Genomic DNA, 17,206 nt, shown 5'->3' on the forward strand with positions numbered 1-17,206 from the left:
GTACTTTTACTGTAATACTGCATACTACATCACTATAATACTGCAGTACTTTTACTGTAATACTGCATACTACATCACTATAATACTGCAGTACTTTTACTGTAATACTGCATACTACATCACTATAATACTGCAGTACTTTTACTGTAATACTGCATACTACATCACTATAATACTGCAGTACTTTTACTGTAATACTGCATACTACATCACTCATAATACTGCAGTACTTTTACTATAATACTGCATACTACATCACTATACTACTGCAGTACTTTTACTGTAATACTGCATACTACATCACTATAATACTGCAGTACTTTTACTGTAATACTGCATACTACATCACTATAATACTGCAGTACTTTTACTGTAATACTGCATACTACATCACTCATAATACTGCAGTACTTTTACTATAATACTGCATACTACATCACTATAATACTGCAGTACTTTTACTATAATACTGCATACTACATCACTATAATACTGCAGTACTTTTACTGTAATACTGCATACTACATCACTATAATACTGTAGTACTTTTACTGTAATACTGCATACTACATCACTATAATACTGCAGTACTTTTACTGTAATACTGCATACTACATCACTATAATACTGCAGTACTTTTACTGTAATACTGCATACTACATCACTATAATACTGCAGTACTTTTACTGTAATACTGCATACTACATCACTATAATACTGCAGTACTTTTACTGTAATACTGCATACTACATCACTATAATACTGCAGTACTTTTACTGTAATACTGCATACTACATCACTATAATACTGCAGTACTTTTACTGTAATACTGCATACTACATCACTATAATACTGCAGTACTTTTACTGTAATACTGCATACTACATCACTATAATACTGCAGTACTTTTACTGTAATACTGCATACTACATCACTATAATACTGCAGTACTTTTACTGTAATACTGCATACTACATCACTATAATACTGCAGTACTTTTACTGTAATACTGCATACTACATCACTCATAATACTGCAGTACTTTTACTATAATACTGCATACTACATCACTATAATACTGCAGTACTTTTACTATAATACTGCATACTACATCACTATAATACTGCAGTACTTTTACTGTAATACTGCATACTACATCACTATAAAACTGCAGTACTTTTACTGTAATACTGCATACTACATCACTATAATACTGCAGTACTTTTACTGTAATACTGCATACTACATCACTATAATACTGCAGTACTTTTACTGTAATACTGCATACTACATCACTATACTACTGCAGTACTTTTACTATAATACTGCATACTACATCACTATAATACTGCAGTACTTTTACTGTAATACTGCATACTACATCACTATAATACTGCAGTACTTTTACTTGTAATGGATTATTGTACACTGCTGTATTAATACTTTAACTGAGTACTGAGATGTTTTATTTTGATATGTCTTCAGCTTTAATTTTGAAAAGTGCCCCGGAAGTCCATGTTAGTGTTTGTGTTGCAGTGAGAGCAGAGTTTGGTGAACACACCTTCTAATAAGAGCAGAAAAGCGTCAGTATTAGTTTAGTGTGAGCTGTGTGGAACATGTGCAGCCTTCAGAGTGTGAAGCTTTTCGTCCAGCAGCGGCTAACTGCGGCTGTGGAGGAGATATTTGGACATTTAGAGAAAACAATAACCGAGTATGAAGAGGAGATCCACCGCAGACACCGCAGGCTGCTGGACGAGCTTTTAAAAGCTGAAACTAAGCAGCGAAAAGCAGGTTTGTTGTCTTTATGTTGCTGGAAACATGTTGATGCTCTGTTCATGTGACCGGGACTCAATGCTAAGCTAATGCTAACAGCAAAGCCAGGGCTCTCAAATATGCGGCCCGCGGGCCAGAAGCGGCCCGCCGAGGAGTCCAATCCGGTCCACTGTCCTTCCTTCCTTCCTTCCTTCCTTCCTTCCAATTCCTCAATAATGAATAATGATAACATGTCTACTTTGTTCCACACTTCTCATTCATAGTGAAACTCAAACATAAAACATAAAGAAACATAATAAGACCATTTTAAAAACTGGATTATCTATTTACTTTCATAAAAGATGAAATATAACAGAAATATTCACACTTAAGAAGCTTAAATCAGAGAGTTTGGACTCAGTATGATTAATTAATCATAAGAATAGTTGTAGATTAATTTAATAGTTGACAACTAATTGATTGATATGATGTATAAATTTGCTGGTTTTCTTCTTTGATATTAAACTGAATATATTTGTGTTTTTGACGGTATTAAAGATGACACCTTGAGGATTTCTAGATACTCTGCTATGCTTTAATACTTCCTTACTGCCCAACCCTGGACTTTTGTAATTGGTGTATAAATCTACAAACCAAATGAAATCCAACTGACAGATTAAAAGTATTTCCACTCTAAACAATCTAAATTGGTAAAAACTCTGACTCCAGACTATTATTAAGTTTTATGAGTTCTCTCTTTTCTGTTCCATCAGCATGCCTGGTAGGACTGGGCAATATATTGAAATTATATCGATATCGTGATATGAGACTAGATTCCGTCTTAGATTTTGGATATTGTAACAGCGCGATATGTCATCAGAGTTTCTTTTCCTGGTTTTAAAGCTGGATTACAGTAACATATGTCATTTTCTGTTCTGTTCAGTTCAGAGCTTTATTGTCCATCGAGAGGAAATTTGGTTTGCAGTGACACTAACAAAAAACAACCATCAAATAAATAAATAAACAGTGACATAAAACAACATCATCTCAGCATTCAGCACAACCAAACTTGATAAGAACAATCACAATCTGAATAAAAGTATAAATATTGTTTAGGGGTTGTACAAGTTAACTGTATTGATTGCACAATGGGACAAAGGAACATTTGAACCTGTTTGTTCATGCTCGAGGTTTAAATCTCCGTCCAGATGGCAGGGAAATGAATTCCTCCAAAAGTGATCAGAGTTGGACAAGATTGACCGTGCTGTGTTTAAAACAAGCCTGTCAAAGATCTCTGAGAGAGAGAGCCGCTGCATGCCAATTACCTTACTGGCTTCTTTCACAAGTTGTAGCAGACGATTTTTGTTCTTTACTGACAAGTTTCTGTTCATTTACTTTTTACGCACTTTTTCATTATATCCACATTACTGATGATTATTTATCAAACATTTCATAGTGTAAATATTTTTGTGAAAGCATCGACAGTCATCTCAAAAATATTGTTGTAATATCAATATCGAGGTATTTGGTCTAAAATATTGTGATACTTGATTTTGTCCATATCGCCCAGCTCTAATGCCTGGGCATCGATAAGAGGAACTGATCAGCCTGGAGTCACAGGAATCCATGGATTGGACAAGTTAGAGCCAGTTCTAAACTGGAACTGGTTCTCAATCCCCTCCCTACCTATAGTGCTACTAGTGTTTAAAAACTCCACAGGGTACCTTTTAACATAAAATATGGTTATCAAGTATGATTGAACAAAAGTTTATATGTTTACATTAACAGCTGTCTGTCTGTGTTTCAGTTTTACCTTTAGATGTGCGAAAAGTGATTGTTGGTGAGGAAGAGAAGCAGGTGAAGAGTTCCACTGTGGACCAGGAGGACCCAGATCCTCCACACGTTAAAGAGGAACATGAGGAACAGGAGGAAGTCTGGACCAGTCAGGAGGGAGAGCAGCTTCAAGAACTGGAGGAAGCTGATATCACCAAGTTCACATTGACACCTGTTCCTGTGACGAGTGAAGATGATGAAGAGAAACCTCAGTCCTCACATCTTCATCAAAGACAAACTGAAAATATGAAAACAGAAGCTGATGGAGAGGACTGTGGAGGGTCAGAACCAGACAAGAATGTAAAACCAGATACACATTTACAACCTAATGCTGAAGACAAGACTTCAAACTCTTCTGTGACTGACACTGATGACAGTGATGAATGGAAGGAGAGCAGTGAAGCTCAGTCAGATTTAAAGTCTCCTGACAGTTGTAATGCTAGCAAGAAATTATTTAGCTGCTCCGAATGTGACAAAACATTTAGTCAAAAGGGACACCTGGTCATACATCGGAGAATTCATACAGGGGAGAAACCTTTTAGTTGCTCAGTGTGTGGTAAGAGATTTGTATGTGAGGGATCTCTCAAGAGACATATGAGAATTCACACAGGAGACAACCCGTTTAGTTGTTCAATTTGTGGTAAAAGACTAGTATGTAAAGGATCTCTTAGGAGACATATGATAATTCACACTGGAGAGAAACCTTTCAGCTGTTCACTTTGTGGTAAATCTTTTACTCAGTCAGGTCTGGAGTACCACCTGAAGACTCACACAGGAGAGAAACCTTTTAGTTGCTCAATTTGTGGTAAAAAATTTGTATGCAAGGGGTCACTTAGGAGACATAAGAGAATTCACACAGGAGAAAAACCCTTTAGTTGTTCAATTTGTGCTAAAAGATTCAATCGGAAGGTGACTTTGCAGCTACACATGAGAATCCACACAGGAGAGAAGACATTTAGCTGCTCTGAATGTGGTAAACAATTTGGCTTCAAAAGATACCTACAGGGACATATGAGAATCCACACAGGAGAGAAACCATTTAGCTGCTCCTTTTGTTGTTTCAAATTTAATAAAAAGGGAAATCTGCAGAGACACATGAGAATCCATTCAAGAGAAACTGTTTAACTGCTTAGTTTGTGCTTAAAAGATGTATAAATAAAGGTGCTGTCAGGCTACCTGGCTGATCATGAAAGGAAGAAACTCTTTTATTTCAGTGTCTGTTACTGAAGATTTAGTTGGTCTACAAAGTTCAAAGACACAGGTGTGTTTACTGAACCTTAAACAATGATTGGAAGGAGACCAGAGGGCTGTTGCAAAAACTTAGATAGCGGATTAAGTCGGGATTTTCCGGTAACCCTGGCTGAATTTAGCACCAAAGCAGAGGAGCATAAGTTACCATGGAGATTTATTCTGTGTGGCTAGCCTGCTTCAGATCAGGCTCACCGTCCACAGATGATCTGTGTGTCACTACGTTTCTTCATAAGAAGCATGTTCTTATATTCAGTTAGAGCTGAAATTCTGAATAAAGGAACTGTTTGCAGCTCTATTGAAATCACCGGTGCCCATCTTCAACACCTTCGCTGACCACGCACCCAGTATTCATTCATTCACAGAGAGACAGAGAGAGACATTTGCATTGCAATTACATCAGAACTATTTCTCTTTGAACATGTTTCACCTCCTCATTAGTTTCCATTGGAAGCTGTTGCTCACTTGGTGAGAGGTATGCGGCTTGCGTTTTTTCCATGTCTGCATCAGTAAATCTGTCATCGATCGAGTGGTCTGTGTAAGAAAGCTGTGAACACTCGCGTATCTGAATGACTTAGACCTGGCTCCACATACCTGCGTATCCTCATCCTGGATGGACCAACGCGCAACAGATGGAGCCAGGATGAACTGATGAGACTTTGCCGCTTTTTCAGTGATCCTGTGACAAGGTGTAATACTTAAAAACTCATGATTTCACACATATGTGTTCATGTTCATGGTGAAGGTTTGTAATGGTGATTTTTGGATTTTTACTATAATAATATTGTGTGGTTTTGGTATCAGCAGAAAATACTCAAGAAGACCTTGTCAGACCTGTTGAGCATCAAGGTTTTTATGTCAGGACTTGATGGTGACAGTGATAATTAGTGTTGTGTGTTAACTGTTTTATACTATTGCCTTTTTCTTCTATGATCTTTCATGTTTTTTCTCATGAATTATGGTCTTGAAATAAAACTAAATGAATAAAGTGAATAGTATTGTGTTTCTTGAATCTACACACTCAATCATTCTGGTCTGAGCTCATGAGCAGACCGTCTCTACCTCCTTTGCTCCTCTGTTTGCTTACTTACCATCCTCCTACACACCTTCAACCTTTCATTTTAACATCCTTAACAACATTTATTCTTCTCTACTGGACGAACAGATCCAAACTTTTCCATAAATCATGGTTTGATACCTTGGTCTTGGTTTTGAGTGAGAAGTTCCTTTTAGTTTTCTTTATTGTCAGTCAATCCGTACCCTGCCTAGGTCAGTGGAGACAGAACTTTATCAATTTGAGGCTGCTGAATTAAAGGTGTCCCAAGTCCAATGGAGCCTTCCTTCTGTCTCTCTTCTCCTCTGTGTGTAAGATCATTTATACAAATGTTACGGGCACGAGCACACTGCTAAGCCTACTTTTCAACCCTAAAAGGAAACAATCTATACTTGTTTATATTCAAATTCCAATACCTTTACTGTTTGACATCTCCCAGATATTAATGGTCATTATACTGGTTGGAGCCAGTTTTTATATGAAGACTCTGGCTGTTATGAACAAAGGTTCATACTAAAGCCTTTTAAAAGAAGCAGAACTCTAGTATTAGAATAATATAAATCTGTAGCAGAAAATACACTACAGTTTCCTCCCTGGTTCCTCCCACCAGTCACAACACAATCACTCATCTCGTTGGTCTGACTCTATTGTATTCACAGCCTTTCATTCAGTATAAAGTGCATGGAGGGTTTGATACAGCAGGTGGCGGTATGAAGCTCCGAAGCTGGTTCTCAATCCGCTAATAAACACAAAGAAGAGTTCAGGACCGGAAGTTATTTTCTTTATTAAAACCGGTGTGTACGTTACTGTTGACAATATTTCACCTCTGATTTATCTCCCGCTACGAGGAGACTGAAGTTAGCTTTGTGTTCAAAATGTCTAAAGTCCAAATGCTGAGAGCGTCGGTGAATCAGAGACTAACTGCGGCTGCTGAAGAGATATTTGTGCTGTTTGAAAGAACGATAGCAGAGTACGAGGAGGAACTTTCTCGATCTAAAGAGGAGAACAAGCGACAACGCAAACTACTGGACGCTGTTTTCAAGCCTCAACTTCAACTACACAGAGCAGGTTTGTTCTCTTTATATCTTATTACATCTTAGCAGGGTTATTATAGTTTATACATGTTCATTAGTTTTTATTTCGTTTTTCAGTTTGCTTTTTTAAATTCCAGTTTAGTTTTAGTTTAGTTTTAGTGTTTCTGTACTTGTAGTCTTGGTTTTCTTGTTTCAGGTTTTAGGAGGAAAGTCTTGATTAGTAGAAACTGTAAAGGATGAAATAATGCTGACACTGTGGTTGGTACTAACCGTTATCTCAACCAGTCAACCTGAACACTAGTCAGCCTCTTCATCACCTCTCTGTCTCCATGACGGAAACACTAAAACCTGAAAGTGAACCTTTTAAACTCACACCATGGAGACAATGAACACTATACAGTCACCATGGAGACAATGAACACTATACAGTCACCATGGAGACAATGAACACTATACAGTCACCATGGAGACGATGAACACTATACAGTCACCATGGAGACAATGAACACTATACAGTCACCATGGAGACGATGGACACTATACAGTCACCATGGAGACAATGAACACTATACAGTCACCATGGAGACGATGAACACTATACAGTCACCATGGAGACAATGAACACTATACAGTCACCATGGAGACAATGAACACTATACAGTCACCATGGAGACGATGAACACTATACAGTCACCATGGAGACGATGAACACTATACAGTCACCATGGAGACAATGAACACTATACAGTCACCATGGAGACAATGGACACTATACAGTCACCATGGAGACGATGGACACTATACAGTCACCATGGAGACAATGAACACTATACAGTCACCATGGAGACGATGAAAAGAAAACTAAAACTGAGCTGATTTTATCTGCTGTTCACTTTAGTTTTACTTAGTTTTGCTTTGTTCATTCTAGTTTTTATTTAGTTTGTATTTTTATTTCAGTTAACTAAATATTTTTTTCACTGATAGTTTTAGTTGTAGTTTTAGTGAACTATAATAACCCTGCTGTGCATAAATAAACACATACGCACATTTTTAAAGACCTAGATAGTATGAAACCAAAGAAGTGGTCATTACAACAGGAGGCATGAATGAAAACTTTACAATCAACCAGTTCTTATTTAGTTCTCTTGTCTTTATGATTTCTCTTTATTCTCTATATTACATCTGGAAGGTGAAGTTAAGTCTTTAGTTTTAGTTAACTATCTTATTACATCTTATTCTCTCTCTGATCAGCTCAAAGTCCTCATCCTTGATAGATAGATAGATAGATAGATAGATAGATAAATAGATAGATAGATAGACAGATGGATAGATGGATAGATAGATGTGGATATTAGGGATGTCCCGATCCGATATTGATATCGGAAATCAGTCCGATATCAGCCAAAAAAGTGAATATCGGATTTTATCGGACTGAATCTAAAAACTCCGATATAAACGCTCCGATATAAGCTGTCCATTTACCGCTCCAGCACTTCTATAATAATAGGTGACTCTGGTTTGATCACTCTCCAACACAGTAGGTAGCGGTTATGCCCCTTAATTAACGTTGGTGCCGGCCGCGGAAGAAGAGCGTCTCTGATCCAGCATGCACAGCCCACGTGATCACAACGACAACGTGTGTGCCTGCAGCAAGGTGTAGTGATGTCGGCTGTGTGGAAGTATTTTACTGTAAACTCGGACAAAGACGTTGCAGCTAAATGCAACATTTGTCAGGCGCACGAGTGTGGAGAGTGAAAGACTCTTCAGCACAGCGTCAATTATCATTGAGGAGCACAGGAGCAGGCTGACAGCACAGCATGCTGAAATGCTTATCTTCTTAAAAAAAAATCTCCACATTATGCTCGGACTTCTGTAAGGGTAGTCAGCACTGACTGATTATTATTTGTTTTATGCTCTTGTTATTAGAGTGATATGTTTATTGTGTTTACACTCTATTCTTCAGTGAAGACTAAGAGTAATTACTACATTGTTTTGGGCACAGTCAGTCAGTGAAACTGGAGCTGTGTGAACTCTTAACTTAGAGCAGTTAGACAGTGGACAATATTGTGTTGTTGTTGTTGTTTTTGTCCCTGCCCACAGTTGTTTCCAACATATGCTGACAGTAAAAAAAATAACTGGAGTGAACTTGAATTGTTTGCACTTTAAAATTTAATTTATTCTATTCAATTGTATAATGATGTTGGTAACCAGTGGTTATTTTGCACTTTAAATATAACATTTTGTTTTTATTGGATTTGTTGAGGTAATACTCTTTTATTTATGTTGAAGGTTAAAATTTATGTAACCAATTGGTTAATAATAAATGGGTCAGTTTTTCCTATACCTACTGTTGCTGACTATTGTTTTCTGTTATATCACTACAACATCAGTAACAGTAACAGCAACATCACTTTATCAAGCCTTTTCTAACATTCCACACAACAAAATAAGGAATAAATATATGTATGATTCGTGCCTATATCGTATCGTATTGATATCGGTATCGGCCATTACTCAAGGCTACAATATCGGTATCGTATCGGAAGTGAAAAAGTCATATCGGGACATCCCTAGTGGATATGTAGAGCAAAAAGATGTAATGCTGCTTCTCCAGGTTTAATTTGGAAACCGAGTCTTTGACAGACAGAAAGCAAATGTGTAAAGATCTGAGAACTGGACTGATGTCATCCACTTTCTTGGTCTTCGTGAGGACTCGAGCAGCAGCGGTCTGAATCAGTCTGATCAAAAATCACAAAGATGTTCAGTTTAATATCATAGAAAGCAAATATCCACATCTGAGCTGCTGCAACTAACTGTTAGTTTCATTGATGATTAATCTGACGCTTATTTTCTCAGATCATTGAATTAGTTGAATAGTTTACAGATGAGTATAAAATGATGAAAAATGCCAATCAATGTTTCCCAAAACCCAAGATTACGTCCTCAAATGTCTTGTTTTGTCCACAACTCAAAGATATTCATCTTAATGTCACAGAGGACTAAAGAAAGCAGAACATATTCAGATTCAGAGAGAATTTGAATGATTTACTGTCCGTGTGATGTGGACCGCTGTTTTGAGCTCAACGTAGGGTTAGGGTTGTTGGATGCTCGGTTTCTATTCACCTCCTGTCATTGATGTTGAAACTGCATCATGGACAAGAAACAGCTGATTCATTTAGTTTAAATGAGGAGTTATCTCTATGATGCCCCCTCGTTTCACTCCAAAATCCTAACTAATGTTGTGGTTAAGTGACTGTTGGTTACATGTCATTTAAACAACATTACATTGTAGTGTCATTTAAAGAAACATCTAAATATCACAATATAAAATGTGTGATGTGACCGTTGGACACAGTGTCAATGCCAACAGTTTGTGACACACACTGTTACATCCCTAGTAGGGTAAACATAATGTGTATTTCTGTATTTCAGTGTTTCCTGCAGATGTTCAGCAGCTGTTGGAGACTAAAGAAGAGGTTTCACCTGAACAGCAGGAGAGGAGCTCCAGTCTGGACCAGGAGGAACCAGATCCTCCACACATTAAAGAGGAACAGGAGGAAGTCTGGACCAGTCAGGAGGGAGAGCAGCTTCAAGGACTGGAGGAGGCTGATATCACCAAGTTCATATTCACTTCTGTCCCGCCTGAAGATGATGAAGAGAAACCTCAGTCTTCACAGCTTCATCAAACACTAACTGAAGAGAACAAAGACTTGGTGGTATGTGAGAAAACCAGTAACTCAGACCCAGACAGACATTTACTAGCAGAGACTGATCACAGGAGTTCTGACTATTTTGAGGCTGAAGTCAGAGATGATCTGTGGACAGAGATCAGTGAACCTCAGCCAAGTTTAAACTATATGAGCAATATTGAAGCCCTTATCAGTGATATGAAATGTAATACTATCAAGAAGCGACACAAGTGCTTTGAGTGTGGTAAAACATTTCAATCCACGAAGTGTTTGAAAAGACACATTAGAATCCACACAGGGGAAAAAGCCTTTAAATGTTCATTTTGTGATAAAGCCTTTATACGAAAGGAAGGTCTGACACAGCATATACGGCTCCACACAGGAGAGAAACCATTCAGCTGCAGTGTTTGTAACAAAAGATTCACCTGGCAAGCTCAGGTCAAACACCACCACTGTACAGGTGAGTCATCACAGTCTCACACTGAACACATGACAACAGGGGCTGATGGAGAGGACTGTGGAGGATCAGAACCAGACAGGAACTCACATCCAGATACACATTTACTACCTGATACTGATGGCAAGATTTCAGACTGTTCTGAACCTGACCTGGAACCTCTGCAAGGTCTAAACACTAACCACAATAACAACGTCCCTGAAAGACCTTTTTACTGCCATGAGTGTGGAAAAGGATTTAGCTGCCAAGAGTATCTGAAGAAACATTTGAGAGTTCACTCAGGAGAGAAGCCTTACAGCTGTTTGGTTTGTAACAAACGTTTCTCAAGCAGAGGTTATGTTGCAGTTCATATGAGAATCCACACAGGTGAGAAATCCTTTAAATGTCCGTTTTGTAGTAAAGGCTTTGTACGAAAGGAAGGTCTGGCTCAGCATGTACGGCTCCACACAGGAGAGAAACCATTCAGCTGCAGTGTTTGTAATAAAAGGTTCACCTGGCCAGCTCAGGTCAGACAACACCACTGTACAGGAGAGTCTTCACAGTGTCACACGGTGGAGCCTCCAGCCTCCAGCTCAGCTCTGCACATGGAGACAGAAGCTGATGGAGAGTGTTGGACTGTTGAGGATCAGAACCAGTGAGGAGCAGAGTGATGCTGTTACACACAAATCTATCAGCATCTTATGACTTGTCTTCTAAAGTGTTGTGACTCATACACATACCGTTACATCCCTAGTAGTAGTCTGGCAAAAAAGCTTCAGATGTTGAGAATGCATTACATGTTTTAGATGGAGATGAATGTGATTAATAAGCAGAAACTATTCAGTATGGCTGAGTTGATGCTTCAGTTCACAGTTTAAGTCAAATTTCTGTCTTCATTGTTTCTTCAGAGTTCAGCCTCAGTTATAGAGTAGAAACAAAATGCATCAGTAGAAATAAGGAAATACAATTTGCAGTTGAATTTTGGTCAGTTTCAGTTTTTGATCAGATACTTTCTGATTAAAATCATAACTTTATGAAATGCTGACAGTGCTTCATTTGTCTGTCTGTGTTTAGATACAATAAACACTGCCACACTGACATGTTGTCTTTAATTATATCAGAACTGGAACTACTGTATCGTATCAGCAGCATTATCAGAATAATAGAAACAATATCCAGCTCAGGGTAAGAAGAGAAGAGAAAGAAACAAAAACTAACAGTTCATTCATTCATTGATGCTGAAACATAAACCTGACAAACTGATTCAGTGTTTGAGTAACAATCATCATTCTTAATAAGTGACATGTTAAATGTGTGTTTCTGTAATGAATGAAATGTTTGGGGTTTTTAAGCGTGTCTAACTTTGTAAGTGACACATTTCTTATTGACTGATTTAGTTTGTGTGAAATGAATAAAAGATGAGTTGATTAGTATTTAACCTTTCAGTCTGTTTTTTTCTTTCTTGTATTCTGAGGATGGTGATGATGGGAAACACTGATTAGTCCATTAATCAGTTAGTTGTTATATTATCTATACTTTTGCTATCGTTGTCATTATTTGGGATTTATATACATATTTTTTTAATGTTTAAGTTGTTGTTTGGCAAGTCTCAATAACTTCACTGCTCAGACTGTTCCTCTGCATCTGAGAAATAAAACACATTGACTTACAAGCCATCGGCAGAGGAAGACGGGTTAAAACTTTACCATCCTAGGGAAAAAACTCCACACTCCATATTAGAAACAAATCAACCAACTTAACTGCAGTTTGTGAACGTGTTTAGAAACTAGAATCAGTTCAGCGTGTTGTTGTTGTTAACTACAGGAAATCTATTCTTCCTCAGAGGACTGACAGGAAACATCTAACACACTGATCAATAAACTATTCAATCAATCAATCAAACTATTTATAAAGCAGCTTTCATACAAGTTCATGTAGTTCAAAGTGCTTTACAGTTAATAAGACTGAACAAGAGACAACATTGTTATATGTGTGTGTGTGTGTTTATATCTAAATTCTGTTTTATATTTATTCTAATGAGGTGTTTCTGTGTGTGTGTGTGTGTCTGTGTGTGTGTGTGTGTGTGTGTGTGTGTGTGTGTGTGTGTGTGTGTGTGTGTGTGTCAATAGTATATTGGTTTATTTGACTGGTGTTAGGTTTCACTGTGTTGTACTGTTTCCTTTACCTTCCATGGGACTCCACATGGAAACAGCTGTTGGCTAAATCTGGTGCTTTTTTCTGTACGTGGTCCCTGATGTTAAAATAAATTAAATTAAAATAAAGAAAAGGAATAAAAACAAAGGACAAATTAAAAGACAAAAACAGGAAAGCAATGCACGCAAGAGAAAGTGAGGATAATAAAAAATGAGAATAAGTGAGGTTTAAGGTTGCTTGTTTTTGATGTTTTAAATTATTTTAATTTATTCATTATCTTTCTATAGTTTTATCTCCTTATCAATTTTATTTGTCTGTTTCTTTTGTCTTTTAACCTCTTTAAGCTAGTTTTAGTCCAACTTTTATTAAACTTCATCTTCTATTTTACGTTTCTTTTGTCTTTTTAATCTTTTTTTTTACCTCATTTACTTAGTTATTAATTATTTATTTCCACATAATATATTGACAATTATTAAGCATATTTTTATTTTCTCTTGCGTCCAGTTTTGTCTTTAAATTGTTCTGTTTTAAAATCTATATTATTAATATTATTATTATTGTTATTTGTTCTGTTTTATTATCAGCTTGTCAATCAAATAACTGTAAAGCACTTTTAAACCACACTAGTCTGTATGAATAAATAAAATGTGATTGATTAAAAAGAAAAATGAAATGAAATAAAGAAACCAGCAGGTGGCGGTAAACACAGCATAAAGGATGCAAGCTGCCTTTAAAGAGTTTACAGAAGAAGAATAAAGAGGAGGACGTGTTTACATCAGATAAGTTTCCACTGAGAGGAACTAAGTGTTAACAGAGCTCACATGAAGCAGCAGTGTTGTTTCTCTCTGATGTCTCTAAAGAAGAAACACACACGCAGCGTCGGAGTCTCTTCACGTCTGATGAATGAACTCTGAAACTGTTCATAATGATTCACTATCAGCTGTTAGCTTAGCCTGTTAGCTGCTGCAGGGCCGGAGCTGCTCTCTCAGTCTCTGTCATTGTGTGAAGAATGTCTCAAATCCAAATGCTGAGAGGAGCAGAGGAGCCGCGCTACTCCGAACATTACGGTAACCACGCTGAACATTACGGTAACCACACTGAACATTACGGTAACCACGCTGAACATTACGGTAACCACGCTGAACATTACGGTAACCACGCTGAACATTACGGTAACCACGCTGAACATTACGGTAACCACGCTGAACATTACGGTAACCACGCTGAACATTACTGAACATTACGGTAACCACACTGAACATTACGGTAACCACACTGAACATTACGGTAACCACGCTGAACATTACGGTAACCACGGTAACCACACTGAACATTACGGTAACCACTCCGAACATTACGGTAACCACGCTGAACATTACGGTAACCACGCTGAACATTACGGTAACCACGCTGAACATTACTGAACATTACGGTAACCACACTGAACATTACGGTAACCACACTGAACATTACTGAACATTACGGTAACCACTCTGAACATTACGGTAACCACACTGAGACGCTTCACCTGTGACTCGAGTTCATGTCAGCTTCATCACACCTGTCTGTCTGTCTGTCTGTCTCACACCAATAACCTCACTGACAGATGCAGTAAATAATCATATCTACATATTTATTGTCATTGCATATAAAAAAACACAATGAAATGTCGTTTGCAGCACCAAAAATCAGCATAACATGGTCGTAAAGAAAGAAAGGTTAAATGCACAGATAAGAATAATAATGATGCTCAGGTGAATTGCACTTGTCCATATGACTGTAGCATCAGGTGAGTGTATGTGTGTTTTTATGAGAGTAGTGTGTGACTGGAGGGGAAACAGTACTTTTATTCTCCAGGCTGGTTAAACATGCATCATTAGCGGTTATCTCCTCTCATCAAACATCTTCTGTAACAAATATTCATCCAAACAGGGATTATTAAGAGGGAGCTGTGTGAGATAATTATAGACTCTTCTCCTAGGTCATAGGTCAAAACACTTCATTGGTCAACAGTTAATGAAATAATGAATATACACAATATGTTTCATCAACTTACTCTACTGGAAACATTGAATATTTAATAAAGTGACTCATTAATAATCCTACAGCACAGTAAAACGTTCTTGAAGGGAAAGACGTGTTCGGGTTTGTAAGTTAGATGAGAAGGAGACTAAAGGCGGTTCAGAGTCTGGTGGTTGTGTTGTGTAGCAGGATGCGATCAGGCTCAGTGTGACCATCTGACCAGACTTCAGCTGTGTAAATTACAGTATTTGGTCTAATCAATGCAAACTGAAGTTGTCCAAAACATATAAACTCTCTTTTGGTTTTAGATTTTTTTTCTTTCTTTTTATGCTTTTCTGTACTTGAGGTTTCATGTGACGTCTTTGCTGATATATTTGTTGAAACAGATTATGATTTGACAGATGTCTAAAGTCTTGGTCCTGAGATAAAGGTGTGGTATGAGTAGTTTCATTGTAGCTGTAACATCTTTTTTCTATTATGTGTGTTTCTGTATTTCAGTGTTTCCTGCAGATGTTCAGCAGCTGTTGGAGACTAAAGAAGAGGTTTCCCCTCAGCAGCAGGAGAGGAGCTCCAGTCTGGACCAGCAGGACCCAGATCCTCCACATATTAAAGAGGAACAGGAGGAAGTCTGGACCAGTCAGGAGGGAGATCAGCTTCAAGGACTGGAGGAGGCTGATACCACCAAGTTTACATTCACTCCTGTTCCTGTGAAGAGTGAAGATGATGAAGAGAAACCTCAGTCCTCACATCTTCATCAAACACTAACTGAACAGATGGAAACAGAAGCTGATGGAGAGGACTGTGGAGGATCAGAACCAGACAGGAACTCACATCCAGATACACATTTACTACCTGATCCTGATGACAAGACTCCAGACTCTTCTGAGACTGATATCAGTGATGATGACTGGACCGAGAGGGAATCAGATTTAAATGGTTTTAAAAGTAATGTAAGTCATTCTGACAAAGAATCATTTATCTGCTCTGAGTGTGGAAAAACATTTGGCCACAAGACAAATCTGAAGAGACACATGAGATGTCACACAGGAGAAAAACCATTCAACTGCTCATTCTGTAATAAAAGTTTCAACCGGAGGGAACACTTGATCGCTCACATGAGATGTCATTCAGGAGAAAAACCTTTTGTCTGCTCAGTTTGTAACACCAGTTTCAGTCATGGTTGGTCATTGGACAAACACATGAGAGTCCATACTGGAGAGAAACCCTTCTGTTGCTCACTTTGCAGTAAAAGATTCAGGCAGCGTTCAGATTTGGTGGCACACTTTCGAATTCACACAGGAGAAAAACCTTTTTCCTGCTCGGTCTGTAACACGAGTTTCACTCAGCGCCACACTCTGGTTCAGCACATAAGAACACATACTGGGGTGAAACCTTTTATTTGTTCAGTTTGTGGTAAAAGATTTTCACGAAAGGGACATATGACAAGACACATGACGGCTCACACTGGGGAGAAACCGTTCAGCTGCAGTGTTTGTGACACTAGATTCACTTGGCAGTCACAGTTTAAAAGACATGAGTGTGCTGGAGAGAGCAGCGGTGCTAAATGAAGCTGAGCTAATTAAACACCGAAGCAACTGGACCTGAATGTCTCACAATCTCAGTGTTTAACACTCGCACTCCAGACAAGAATGTGTAATATAATAAAAGCTAACTGATGAATTAGTTTTGATTTCTTGTCTTTTGTGGAACAGATTTAACCAGAAATGTAACCGTTGTCTTCTAGCTAAATGTTACCTTGAACATTTAAACTCACTGAGAAATAGTTCAATATTTTAGTAAAGAAATGTATTTGCTTCCTTTCTGATAGTGAGATGTTCAGTTGTAATGATACAGAAGACACAATGAGCATGGCTCTGTACTGTTTTTATAGGTTTCCTCTCATCTGTGCTGTGAGCATTTAACTAGTCTGTGTTTTTATTAATGTTGAATATAAACATACCACTGCACAAACACTGAGACTTTC

The 17,206-nt window shown here is 37.9% G+C and overlaps 1 protein-coding gene across 1 annotated transcript; it reads left to right on the plus strand.

Annotated features, from left to right (window-relative positions):
- Window positions 1-1,528: 1,528 nt before the first annotated feature.
- LOC128374521 (oocyte zinc finger protein XlCOF7.1-like) lies at window positions 1,529-16,790 on the plus strand. Its single transcript, XM_053334792.1, has 7 exons — window positions 1,529-1,791; window positions 3,560-4,704; window positions 6,739-6,955; window positions 10,354-10,854; window positions 11,465-11,701; window positions 14,235-14,414; window positions 15,721-16,790. Exons 1-7 carry the CDS (start codon window positions 1,617-1,619, stop codon window positions 16,788-16,790), a joined length of 3,525 nt encoding a protein of 1,174 aa, XP_053190767.1. The 5' UTR covers window positions 1,529-1,616.
- Window positions 16,791-17,206: the final 416 nt, after the last annotated feature.

Source organism: Scomber japonicus, chromosome 15, assembly GCF_027409825.1.
Source record: "Scomber japonicus isolate fScoJap1 chromosome 15, fScoJap1.pri, whole genome shotgun sequence".
Classification (NCBI taxonomy): domain Eukaryota; kingdom Metazoa; phylum Chordata; class Actinopteri; order Scombriformes; family Scombridae; genus Scomber; species Scomber japonicus.

Coding starts and splice junctions, on each gene's coding strand:
- LOC128374521 (XM_053334792.1), top strand. CDS start 1,617: ATGTGCAGCCTTCAGAGTGTGAAGCTTTTCGTCCAGCAGCGGCTAACT. Junction 6,956..10,353: donor ACTTCAACTACACAGAGCAG/GTTTGTTCTCTT, acceptor TCTGTATTTCAG/TGTTTCCTGCAGATGTTCAG. Junction 11,702..14,234: donor ACTGTTGAGGATCAGAACCA/GTGAGGAGCAGA, acceptor AAATGCTGAGAG/GAGCAGAGGAGCCGCGCTAC.